Below are 13,808 nucleotides of genomic sequence, written 5' to 3'. Positions count from 1 at the left end.
TACATAACTCAATTGGCTTTACTTTCTGGCCACTCCAGCACCGCACTCAGCATTTTGGATCCAAACTGTTTGTAAGACGAGCCAGGCCTTCTGCTCGTTCTCCTCAGACATGTTTATGCACTCAGTTGTCAATATAAATCTTTGTTATGGCGGCACAGCTTTTCTCGACAAGCTGAGACCACGAAGGGATGATAATATATGCGCAACCAAAGACGCTAATTGAAATGCTACGATTGTACCAAATGCAGCAACTCTAACTGTTTGTACACCTTTCTTGGAAAAATATCGAGTGCAAACTTCTGCAATGTTTTTCAAACACGTGTGCTTCTGGTAGCAACTTCATGTGAAATGAAGAGACGAAACACAATATTGACATTATCATATGAGATAAATGCAATATTGGATGATTTAAATGCATAGTACGGTTTTATTAATTGATGTACAGTATATTGTATATTGTACTGCAATGTTGTGCAAGAGCCCAACCGAAGATAGTTATGTGTTATATATGATATATGTAATAGCTTTAATCTCTATACGCATCACATCAGCTGCAAGATTGCACGATGTTTGACTGCAATAATAACCGTACTCCAAGCACTAAGCTTAACTATAGTTGATATCCCTGATATTAAATTATGCTTTCTGTCTTACACTTTAAATATGTCTTGCACATAAAGGGAAGGCAGGTCAAAGAATTAAACCATGTCTACTTTGCCCAATTACTCCTCTTTTACTCAAGGTCATTTCAATACGATGTAGCCTTATTTATCATAGGCCTAATGTGAGGGGTTACTCGAGTACATAAGATTAAACCATTCCAGGCTGTTTTCAAGGGCCAAACTTTTTCCAATTTAACCTTTGCTCCAACACAAAAGACCCTCTTTTCAATATTTATAAGAGCAGAGCACTCTAAAGGAGAGTACAACCATTATCAGATACATGTCAAATCAAGCTGAAGTGAAAAAATTATGTTCTGTTATCCTCATTGGTTTCATCGAGGAAATGAATCGTAGAGCATTTGTAATCTACACAAAGAAGTAATGAGTGTTTTGTAAATGGGTTTAGCTTTGAATGGGCACGGTAATAATTCACAATAAGGTTTTCTTTGTGAGGCCTGTTCTAGTTTTTGTTCCCTAAATGTTAAGCAGATTGCCAACTTTGGCGAGGGAGAAAAAAGACAAAGACAATAAAAAACGCTGGCTTTAAAACACACAATGAAGGGGGGAAAAATGAGGTAAACATGCACTGTTAAAGCCTGAGGAGAGCTGCAGAAACTGAGGGTGATTAGCACATGGTTGACTATGGTTGAAACTTACACATGCTCAAATATGTTAAGGTGTTATTTATTGTTGTTCCCTCATGAGGATGAGGGAACATTTTTATTCTCCCACACCTGAAACTCTCTTCTCCAGAGACCATCAAGCAACAGGGGGCGTGGCCAACCAAAGCAATCAGTAGATGCTTGATGCTTACTTATGAAAAAACTCATAGATCCACATCAAAGCAATCAGCAGATGCTTTCCTTATGAAGAAAACTCATAGACACATCAAAGCAATCAGTAGATTATTTGATGATTTTGTTAAGAAATAACTTGCCAGTGATATCAAAGCAATCAGAAGACACTTTGATGCTTTTCTTATAAAAAAACTCATAGAGACACATCAAAGCAATCAGTAGATTCTTTGATGCTTTTCTTAATAAATAACTTGTAGTGTGACATCAAAGCAATCAGAAGATGCTTGATGTTTTTCTTATGAAATAACTCGTAGTGACACATCAAAAACAATCAGCAGATGCATCTGAGGAAGACTGACAGTTGGCAGTCAAAACATGTCATTAGATTGAAGTAAATTCAAAGAAATTTCCTGAAAATTTTTTGTCTGAATAAGTTAAAACTTAACATATTATTTCAAAAAAAGAAGACAAAATGAACTTGTTGGAATTACTTACACATTTTCATTTTCATTTATTTGTTTATTTAACAGGGACATTTTGGAATTGTCAGTTGCACTAGAGTTAGCAAACAGCTAATTTACATCCCTGGGCAGGTAAACAAGAAAATACAAGGTAGAGATACAAGGTAAAATAAAAAAAAACAGGACAATTCATAGTAACAATTGATAGACAGAATAAAAACACTCATAATAGTATGATGAAGTTATAAGTACAATAAAATCTAATTCCTCAATAAAACATTGTATAAATAGGAATGCAGTCTAAGTAACAGGATAATAAATATGTAAACAATACATGTGCAATACAGTGATAGGAAACATTAATATTTAACGCGGTTCAAAAGGATATGTAGCAGCATCATTAAAGATCTAATGCTGAATGAGATTCTGTTGAGCAAAATAAGCAAACATGTTTGCTTATCTCTTTTTAGCAAGACCATTTAAAGATATAAGCCCTATTGATAATTTGCTAGACTGTGAGATGTGTGACCAAAGAAAGTGTCTGTAATGATGGAGAAAAGGGTCTGGCTTTGATAATTAAAATGAAAATGAACTGCCTGTCATTCATTTAACGTTCTTGCTGATTTTGGCCCTTTGCCTAATCCTCGACTTCGCTTTCAATCTTTTTTCCATCCAAACCCAGTCTTTTCCCTCATGCTCCTAAAACTCCTAAATCCCACAGTGACTGTATGAAATAAAAATGCTTTAAAGAGGAATCTTAGCAGCTGGTAACAACCTGTCCTTGTCTCACTCCCCGTTTACTGGCTTCTTGTGGAGTTCCTGCTGGTCCTTTCCTCACCCTCCCAGCTTTACTCCTTTCCTTACTCCTTTCTTTCTGTCTGCTGACCCGACCCTCACTCCATTGACACATTGCTCTCCTCCTGTGTATTTTTTTTTTTTTTTGCACATTTCAACAGCTTTCTGTGAGAAACACAATTATCACTGTTGCCAGATGCCCCTGGTTTCAATCCTTGGCTTTCTCCTAAAGAACACAGGGAGTTTTTTTTTCACTATCCCTCCCCCCCTTTCTCTAACCAACCAGAACTTCCCTTCTCTCACCCCCCTTTCTTTTAAGTGTAAAACCCTTTTCCCTTGTACCGTATTTTCCATGTCATGTGCTTTCTATTTCTTCATGTTTATCAATTTCTCATCCTCCACCCATGACTTATCAGGACAGTTACAGATTAAAAAAAACAACAACCCCACATACAACTGATCTGAGGCTTGTGCAAGAGGGGTGCACGCCCAAATCCGGCGTGCTGATGTCACTAAGGGCAGAATGTTTCCTGCAAATGCATGTGGGCCCCACAAGTCCATTGAGCCATTGTGGGTTTTTTTTTTTTAACTATTTCCTTTCTTTAAGCATACTTGTTCACAAAATGTAAAAAAAAAAAAGAAGAGATATCACATTCCTGAGCAGTAGGGAGGAAACCGAATCACAGAATGTAATCAGATTACAATTAGGAAACTGACTAATGGATGAAATAAAACAAAGAAGTGAAACAAAGCAGTTTAAAAAGCTTTTTAAAATCATATATCATTAGTAAGTATAAGAAAGAAGAGCACAATTTACCTCGGACAGCAATAATATACAATTTGTATATATTGGTATAAAATATATTTATACTTAATAAACATGATAAAAAGCTATATATGTGAGAGAGAATGTTATTAATTTAAATATTAGCACACTATATTTTGTATTTAAATTGAATTGATGATTGTGATTGTGCTGTAAATGTTAAATAGTATATTATTTATATTATGTACATGCGTGTGTATGTATGTATATGTATGTACTGTATGTGTGTATATGTGTGTACATATATGTGCATGTATAAACTGTATATATAAAACTTTGTGTCGAATATATATTGAATGTGTATTGTAAAAATAGTGACACGAGTTTCCTTCTTTTTTTTTTTTTTGTGATGTTATCGAGAGCTCAACTGGTGGGTCGAGGCCCAAAAAGGGGTTGCGGACAGCTGGTCCAAAAGAAATATATACTTAATGCCTCTCATGTTGGACTTTTTTCTTTTATTTTGAAAGAAACTTTTCTTTTGAAAGGCATGCTGTGAAGTGGATGTTGTACAGGAAAAATGTATAGATTTATGCTTTAAAAGAGATTATATATGTGTGTTTTTTGCAACAGCTATTTTTTGAAATACTAAGTTTGGGTTGGTTGAAATTCTAAAAAAAAAAGTTGGTCAGGATTTAATGACCGTGGCAAAATGTGGGTCCCAGGGTGAGACCTGTTGAGAACCCCTGGCCCAGAGAGCCTTGTTTGGTTTTTTATGATAGGGTAGGTGTGCATATAAGCTTTTGCTTCAACCTACACCCTTTCGGCTGATTAGTCAGTTGAGTCCTGGTCCTGTTTTTTCTTTTTTTATCTGAAGACTGCCAAAATAAACTCAAATTCAATTAAATTTCAATGAATTTGAATATTATAAGAAATGCTCTCACTTAAAGAAAGAGTTTCACTGTTTTACAAACCAAAACCAAGGGTTAAATGGAATTAGCGAAGCATGCGGGCTGACATGCCGTATATCATGTGTTACCAGATGATCCAGTGTTCCTGGATGATGAGGAGCAGAGGAAGGAGTACGTTCTGAATGACACTGGGAGACTTTACTACGGCACGGAGAAACAAATTGGTGCTCGAACATGGAACTTTGGACAGGTATGACATAAATGTGACTGAAAGGCACAAATCATTGGTGTCAAAGTCATTTTAGTTCAGGGGCCAAAAACAAAAGTAGATTTCATGTGGGAAAACAAGCAATTTCAACATTAATGACCCCAAGTTTGCACTTTCCCATTCTTTCACGCCGTATAGATATATATGTAAGGCGCAGGAAAATGTCCAGGAAATCAGTGACAGATATCAGTCTCTGCAAGATTTTCTCTTTTAAATTTCATTGATTTTGTGACCGATTTTATTTAATTGAGGAATCATGTGAAATAATTCAGGAAAATTGAGTTCTTTAAGCCATTGGTTCTCAACTGGTCTCAAACTGGGGCCCCACATTTTGCCACAATCATTAAATCGCGACCCACATTCTGTTAGAATCAACCAATCAAAATTAGTTTGAAAACACACTTACATAATCTTTTTTAAAAACATGAATCTATATATTTTCCTGTGCAACATGCATTTCACAGCATTCCGGTCAGAAAAAAAAAAAGTTTCTTTCAAAATAAGAGTCCAACATGAGAGACATTAAGTATTTATTATTTTTGACCAGCTTTCTTGCAACCCACTCAGTACAGGTCTGCGACCCACTTTGGGTCCCGACCCACCAGTTGAGAATCACAGATTTAAACAATTTGAAATTTAAAATGACTGCAGTCATGTGATAAAAGCATCGGAAAACGGTGATCCTCCAAATATTGTGGAGTTTCATTGAATTTGTGTATTTAGAAGGGCTGAGATATCTACAACTGATTTATTTGGTAATTTGGACACATATTTATGTATCTTCTGTCTTTTTAACTTTCTCCTGCAGCATTTATTAAAATATTAAAAAGCTATGTTATTTTTTATTTCACTTCATTTTTAATCATTGCTTTAACTTGCTGCTTTTACATGTTCTCTTTAACTTATTTGCTGCTCATCAAAGTGAGTGATGCCCAAATACATTTGATAGCATTCTGTGTGCAATGATGATAAATCTTCGGCTTCAATGACAGTCAAACTATCCCGTCTTAATAGAATTTATATCCACATAATCAGGAAATGACATCATTACGGTTATTATGGCTATAAATGCCTATAACATGGGCACAGCTGGGCACTGAATGGTTACGACTAAAGGATATGCTACACAGTATCCGTCTCTTTCCTGTTGTTGCACCTTCCTGATTGTGTTTGTAACTTCCTCAGTTGCAAAACTATAAATACATAAAAAAAAAAAAAAGAGAAGATTTGACCGAAATCGAACAGATTGTTCTGCTGCACAAGCAACACCAAATTAATACTCGAGGCTTTCACATTATGAGCTCGAAGATAAATGTTTTCCATTTGTAATCATCTGATAACCTCCTCTGTTATAACAATTTTAATAGCTTTTAAAAAACACAGTCACCAACTCAATTTTTTTTTCGTTGAAAAAAAAAACACTATTACTCTTGGTTAACTATACTCTCTCCTATAATATTCTCATAGAGGAGGTTGTCGACATAATATAATACGGTCCCATAGGATTATCATGGGTATACACTGAGAACTACCGTACTTAAGCTGTGTAGGAATAGGCATTGGATATCTGGATGTTTTTTTTTATTAGCTTTTGGTGGGAAAAAATAACACTGCCAGGGTAGCACATAACATATTTTATATAATTTAGCTACACAAGCAAACCAGTGCTGTGTGTTACATTATTGGTGACTGTTGACAGAATTAGAAAGTAGGGGTTGGTTCTCTCAGTTATTGTTTCCATTCTCTAAATTGACACGTGAAAATCATCGTTAGACTTTTTCACTGGAGGTCGACCAATATAGGATTTTTAGGCAGATACCGATGTTGTTGTTTTTTTTTTTTTTTTTAAAAAAAAAAGGCGATATCCAATGTATTTGCAGATAACCCAAATATCGGCTAATATATGAAATAAGAACATAGATTTACACAGGATATACTGTATACTGCATATAAACACAAATTCTTATAATATCCAAAATGTGATAGAGGACAAATAAGCAAAACATAACTAAAATAAATTAAGGAACTTTAATTAGTAACACTGTCAATATAAGGACCTAGCCACTGAGAAAGAAAAGAAAAAGGCAAGTTGCAAACTGTATTTCCGGAAAACAATGTAAGAAAAATAAAATTCTAAACAAATTTGATCAATTGCAAATAGTTAACATGGTTTAAAAAAAAAAAAAAAAAAAGGCCAAAAGTAACTGTAAACAATGACCTAGTGTACTTCTCCCAGTGTTGTCATTTAGTAATCGTAACTGCCAATTCAAAAGTGGATGATATACAAATATTGACCGACGTGATTAATCGGTGATTAATTATGATTAACTAAAATTGGCCTGCACAAATTAATCAGACGGGCTCTATATTCACATTCTTTGTTACCTTATGTTTGTTGTGAAAAATCAATTTTTTGTCACTGTATATTGTAAGACATTATCTTCAATTTTACAATCTGTTCATTAAACATTAACAATGTGCACTTTTTGTCAATTTTCACTCCAGTTTCATGAAGGAATGCTGGACGCTTGCCTGTTTATCTTGGAAAAAAGTGACATGCCACCTTCTGGTCGAGGGGATCCTGTGAATGTAGTCAGGGTCATATCTGCAATGGTGAGCTTTACTCTGCAATTTTAAAGAAAAGAAAAAAGGTTTACAGTAACTTTCAATGACAACAAAACACTCGGTAACGTTTCTTCTACTGGTTTTCAAGAACCAAATCAAAAGCTAAACAAACATCAGAAAATACCTTAATTCTTTCCTTTTTTCAGATTAATGCTCAAGATGACTTTGGGGTTCTGGTTGGGAACTGGTCTGGGGATTACACGGATGGAGTGTCTCCTTCAGCGTGGAGCAGCAGCGTAGAGATCTTGAGGAAATACCACTCCACCAATGGCACACCTGTGTCATATGGCCAGTGCTGGGTCTTTTCTGGGATCACCACCACAGGTCAGCTGCCAGTTTAGGAAGTTGCTATGGGTGTGTGAAATTTCTATGCCTTCCATCCATCATTATCCTTTCATTATCCCTTATTGACTCTAGCTATTACTCCCATGAAGTGAGGAGTACCAAAGCACTTAATTCATTGTGCATTTGCCTGAGGAATCTCACATGCTAGCAAGTTGACCCTAGCTGCTCATAGCGCTCCACTCGATAGCCAACTATAACTTTTACACACCCTAAATACTTTGCATTGCAATTCCTGTCATACCACCTAATTCTGTCACAGATTGAGCCACTACACGGTGTCACTTTCATTCAGAAAGATTTTAGTATTTGATGCAACTCCGTAAAAGCTGTCTCTGAAGAAGTTTAATCAGCATTTGTAGAGTCATTTTTTTCACTAGACGGCCCTGTAAACTTATTATTACGTCAATTAATATGTTAAGTTTTAACATTTTGATTTCCTGCCATGGTTTGACTGCCAACAGCCAGTCTTCTTCAGAGGCATCTGTCGATCGCTTTGATGTTTCTTTGACTTCCGAGTAATATTTCTAACAAGTTCTTTATGTCTTAATTTTCAAATAATGTATTAAGGTTTAATGTATTCAGACAAACAATTTTAAGAACATTTAATTTGATCTCCTGACATGTTTCGACTGTCAGCTGCCAGTCTTCTTCAGAGACGTCTGCTGATCGCTTTGATGTTTCCTTGACTTACGAGTAAAAAGTTATTTTTGTCTTCTTTTTCAAATATCATTTATTCAGACAAATATTTTTTAGGAATTTACTTTGATCTCCTGACGAAAGAAGACAAAAATAACTTGCTAGAACAATCAGCCTTATTTCATCTTGTTTTGTCTTTCTTATGGTTTTCAGTGCTGAGATGTCTTGGAATACCCGCACGCAGTGTGACCAACTTTCAGTCAGCTCACGACACCGACGTATCCCTCACCACGGATGTGTATTTTGATGAAGATCTGGACCCAATCGACTACCTCAATAGTGACTCTGTGTGGTAAGACGCAAAGGCTTTGCATTGCGAGAGCCCCCCTGCTCTAAAATTTTGCTCCTGCTAAATCAATACCAGCGGAATGTTGGATATATTTAGAAGTACTCCAAAAGCATTTCTACTCTAACTTTAAACCCCTGCGAGACACCACATGCTTCCAGTTATTGGCGAACTGCAGAGACTAATGTGGTATCGCTCTGTTATCTGGGAGTACGGTGTCCTTAGATTGCCTTGAGACACTAAGGGGGCCTTCTTTTCATCTTATTGGCTTGTTCACAGACTTTTCCTCTTAATCTATTAAGTAGGCCTATTTTATGGTTGAATTAAAGTTTATCCATGCTACTTTGACAATCACATGGGGACATTCAGATCTGTGATGCAGCACAATGCGCCTTCAAAGCTCAGGATTTACGTTGTATATTTATAAGTTCATTGTTGGGAGTCATTCTTGTGTCATGAGTTTGAGATGAAGATTGGATTTGCTCTGGTATTTATTCATGTGTCATTTTGCTGATCAGTACCGGCCATGATAGTCTATATAATTTTACCTGACTAACTAGGCTGAATAAAAACAAAACAAATACTGGTTGACTAAAACTATGACTACAATGACAGACCCGTTTTGAACATGTATAAACATATCAGAAAATACTCTTGAAAGATAAATCCAATAAGAAGTTCGAGACAAAAATGTTTGACATGATGTTAAATGAGTTGAGGTGGGATAATGGATGGAATTTACGATATGCTAGACGATAACGGGTTCACAAATTAGGCATTGGTTTGTGTCTGCTAGTTTTCATTCACACTCAGTTTACAATCAATCACTAGTGGCTTCAAACATTAACTCAACGTCTCAGACTCAGTGTCTGTACATAATCGAGATCAATACAGTGCTTCAAGTTGAAACCCATTGGCTTTTATCTATTTCATTTTTCAGGAATTTCCACGTATGGAATGATTGCTGGATGGCCCGACCTGACCTGCCTCCTGGACACGGAGGTTGGCAGGCTGTGGACGCCACTCCTCAGGAGACAAGTCAGGGCACTTTCTGCTGTGGCCCTGCCTCTGTCAATGCCATCCGCTGTGGACACGTCTACCTCAAACATGACGCACCCTTCGTTTTTGCTGAGGTGAGAGAAAGAAATATTGAAGCCTCATGTCTACATTAACTGGACAGATATACATTGAGGATTTACAAAAGAGAAAACGAGGTTGTTGAGCCTAAAATGGAATGAACTACGAAAATCATCAGTATGATATCCCCGCCCTCATTCCAAATTCCAAATTTAAGGAACTGGGGTCAGTTTGACCCCAAGGGTAAAATTTTCAGCAGGTCACAGCCAAAAAGCAAAAAAAACCTAAAAACCCTTTTTCTTTCAAAACAATGCTACTGTATATTTATTTATCTATTTATTTATTCAGTTTATTTCCGACATGGTTACGTTCACTTTTTTTTTTTTGTACATGCCGAAAAAGGAGACGATCTGGGTCCCGTCCCCTGTTTTACCATCGCAAATTTACATGGCTTTACATGTCTCTGTGGTCAAACATTCTTGAGTTGTTCTGAACAGTCCTTTTTTGTGTATTCTCATCTGTAGTCAGTGTTTTCTTGTTTTTATTCCTCCTCCTCTCTATCGTTGTTCGTGTTGGCCTTGTTCCCTGCCAGACGTTGTTAGCATTCCTCCAGTTCAAGAATAGTTCCTCTTTCGAAGGTGTTGGGAAGTTTTTTTCCCTTTTCATCCATAGTGTCACCACTCGGGAATGTCTCTTTTGGACACACAAGTTTGCAGCTTGTTTTGTCTCTACATCAAGGTTAATCCAGCTGTTGTTAGTTCTATTGGCAGTGTTGTATTTTCCACTGTTAGATTTAACTTGTATAAACACATTATTATATCTTAGTTCATAAGCAAGGTAGTAATTTTATATTCTGTATTACAGTATCTTAGCTAAAAACTGCTGCATATTCTCATTTATTGGTATACAAGTCATTTTTTTCCTCTTTAGTTGGCTCTTTTGCATATGGCAGGTGATGTAAGTTGAGAATCACTAAGGCAGCAATTCTCAATTGGTGGGTCAGGACCCAAAAGTGGGTCACGGACCTGTACTGGGTAGGTCACACACAGCTGGTTAAAAATAAATAAATACTTAATGTCTCTCATGTTGGACTTGTCTTTTATTTTGAAAGAAACTTCTTTTGACAGGCATGCCGTTTAAAAAAAAGATTATACATGTTTTCAACAGCTATTTAAAAAAAAAAAATACATTTGGTTGGTTGAATTCTAAAAAAAAAAAGTGGGTCACGATTTAACGACCGTGTTAAAATGTAGGTCCCAGGGTGAGACCAGCTGAGAACCCCTGCACTTAGGCATATTTAAATGTCACTAAATTGACACATTTTGCACTACAACAGCCCTCCCACAATTGTTTCTCCAAACCAAGATCTTTAGTCATGTTCTTCTGATTTCTGTGATAATATAATAATAATATATCTGTCTGTCTTTGCTTTAAAATAATATTGAAAACCCTATTCCCCACTGATAATAACTCTATGGTAACAGCCACAGCTAGAAGTGGCTCGCAACTTAGCATAAGCTACATGAAAGCCTTTAAGAGTAAGAACCAAAGGATTCTGTTTATTACTATTAAAAATTAACAACAGCCATTTCTTCTAATTCAAATGGTTTTTCTTCCTTTCCAGGTCAACAGTGATAAGATTTACTGGCAGAGGAACCGAGATGGAACCTTCAGCCAGTTCCACATGGAGAAGAAAGCCGTGGGTCACCAAATTAGCACCAAAGCCGTGGGCTCTGATGAGAGGGCCGATATCACACATCTGTACAAACATCCTGAAGGTACACAGAGGAGACGTTTGGCTGAGGAAGTAAACGCATGCCAACTTTAGACCGATATTATTAGAAAGTAATGACTACGAATAATAAATTGTCACTGTTTACACCAGACATGGACAACTGGAGGCCTGGGGGCCACATGCGGCCCTCTGTCTAAATCTGTGTGGCCCCCAAGACTAGTCCACCAAAAATCGTAAATTCAAGAAATTGGAAGTAAAATGAAGCCCAACATAATACACAAAATAACAATAGATACACAAAGCAACAACAAAAACACTTTTACAAAAAGTTACAAATAGACTCATTAAACACACAAAAGGACATCAGACACACAAAACCACCACCTAAACACACAAAACAACAACACATTTACAAAATGACTTCAAAGACATACACAATGCTGACACAATTACACAAAATAACTGAAAAAAATACCCCAAAATGACAGAAATACAGGAAAACTACAAAAATGCACTGCAGATTGACGACAATGAACAAAATGCAAACATAACCAAAGAAATAACAAAAACACAAATCATGATTCATAGAATACACAAAATGCCAGCAGAAATTCCTAAAATGACAGATAAATACACAAAATGAATTTCTAAAAACTCAGAAAACAACAAAACGACAGAAAAAAAGAGAACAAACCAAGTCAAAAGCCTGTTTTCTCAGGCTTAGATTGGTCAGAATTGCATGAATGTTGATAATGTGGCCCTAAGATCAGACAATCACATTTTTGTGGCCCTGGTCTACACAGTAGGACCACACACACACACAGAATGATGCACATACACAACTTCTTCTCACCAGGTTCCGAAGAGGAACGCATCGCTGTGGAGACTGCCAGTCGCTATGGAAGCAAGCCAGAGGTTTACGCCGTCCCAATGGCAGAGGACGTGTCTGTGGAGGTGCTGATGGAGGGCGAGGGACCTCGGATGGGGGCCGACGCTCAGCTGAATATCGTGGTGACCAACATGAGCTCAGAGCCGAGGCAGACAACGCTGCACAGCCAAGCGGCCGTCATGTACTACACTGGAGTGTTGAAGGGGGCCCTCAAGAAGGAGCAGATAGCAGTGGAGCTTTTACCCAACGAAGGTTAGATTTTGTCATCACACCTTAAACATTTGGACTTAGAGTTATTGCATCATAGACGACCAAAATAGCAGAAGAAGCAGGATTGGTTAATTTTGACAGACAATTTATATTTAGTTTTAGTCATAGGCTGTGTTCGAAATTGCATACTAACGTACTACACACTACACACTAAAGGAGTATATACTGTCTACTACATACTATTAGTATGATTAGGATGGACTGTATACCAAGTTCCCAAGATGCATTTTGAGCCTATAACGACAAAAAAAGGTTACTTTCAAAACAAGAGCCCTATTATTAAAATTTTTAAAACTAATAAAAGACAAGAAGAGATGCTTTTGTTTTGAAAAGGGGACGTTTTGACTTTTAGCTTGAAGTCGGTCCCAGGACGAATTTACGGTCTGCTTGCAATGCATCATGGGGCTATTGAGTATGAGTGGTGTGCCCACCGTGCATACTTTTAAAATGTCCCGATATAGTATAGATACGGGTATTTCGTACTCAAATCATTCCATATTATCGAATTGGAACACACTACATACTCATTTTGACGTCAGACTTAGTATGAGTAGTATGTTACAGTAGTATGCCATTTCGAACACAGCCATATAGTCTTTTGACTAAAATGCAACTTAGCTTTAGTCTAGATTTAGTCATCAGGACAATTTCAGTTAATGTTTGGTTTTAGTTAAGTGATAGTTTAAATGATATTAAACTTGTATTCCACTAAATCTGTTTCAGATATAGTCGACTAAAATATACAGCATAAGTTTTTGCATTGTTCAAAAATTAAATTACCATTGATCAACCTGATATGAGATGGTATTATTGTTTATAAATACACACAAAGATTTGATGTGATCAATACGTAGGAGCACATGATCACGAGTTCTGATCGAATTTCGTCCCGTGTGCAAAAATTATTAATAGTCGACGAAAATATAAATACATTTTTGATATAGTTTTCTTCAATGGTCATATTTTAGTTACTGTCACTTTAAAAAAATGTGTCGACGAAAACTTTTAGTCTGCAAAATTAACACTGCAAAGAAATTAGGTTAGCTGTTTAACAAAAGGCCGTGGCTACGGGTACGTTAAACATATCCGTAGACTGACACTCTATGGATACGCAGCGCTCTTCATTGGCCAAGTGATAGGTGCACCATGTGACTTAAAGTTCCGTCATTTGTATTTTAGCTCATTTATTTTTAGCTACCCCGCTAACCCTTTTATTTTAGCCCTAACC

General features: G+C 36.6%; 2 protein-coding genes across 3 annotated transcripts in view; one reads left to right on the top strand and one right to left on the bottom strand.

Annotated features, from left to right (window-relative positions):
- The window catches only part of nop9 (NOP9 nucleolar protein), a 36,171-nt gene extending 33,341 nt beyond the window's left edge, over positions 1-2,830 (bottom strand). The window contains exon 1 of one of the 2 annotated variants that reach the window (XM_028472200.1): positions 2,696-2,830. The gene's annotated coding sequence lies outside the window, so the exon portion shown is untranslated. The remainder of the gene's footprint in view (positions 1-2,695) is intronic. The other variant, XM_028472199.1, reaches the window with a different exon arrangement.
- Positions 1-13,808, top strand: part of tgm1l1 (transglutaminase 1 like 1) — a 28,738-nt gene that overhangs the window by 12,495 nt on the left and 2,435 nt on the right. Inside the window, 7 exon segments of the mRNA XM_028472193.1 lie at positions 4,521-4,639; positions 7,163-7,270; positions 7,429-7,606; positions 8,477-8,615; positions 9,550-9,742; positions 11,311-11,464; positions 12,278-12,562. Of these exon segments, the coding sequence (XP_028327994.1) occupies positions 4,521-4,639; positions 7,163-7,270; positions 7,429-7,606; positions 8,477-8,615; positions 9,550-9,742; positions 11,311-11,464; positions 12,278-12,562 (1,176 nt within the window).

Source organism: Gouania willdenowi, chromosome 17, assembly GCF_900634775.1.
Source record: "Gouania willdenowi chromosome 17, fGouWil2.1, whole genome shotgun sequence".
Taxonomy (NCBI): Eukaryota; Metazoa; Chordata; class Actinopteri; order Blenniiformes; family Gobiesocidae; genus Gouania; species Gouania willdenowi.
The sequence above is the reverse complement of the archived record's forward strand: the minus strand, read 5'-3'. Positions and strand labels throughout refer to the sequence as shown.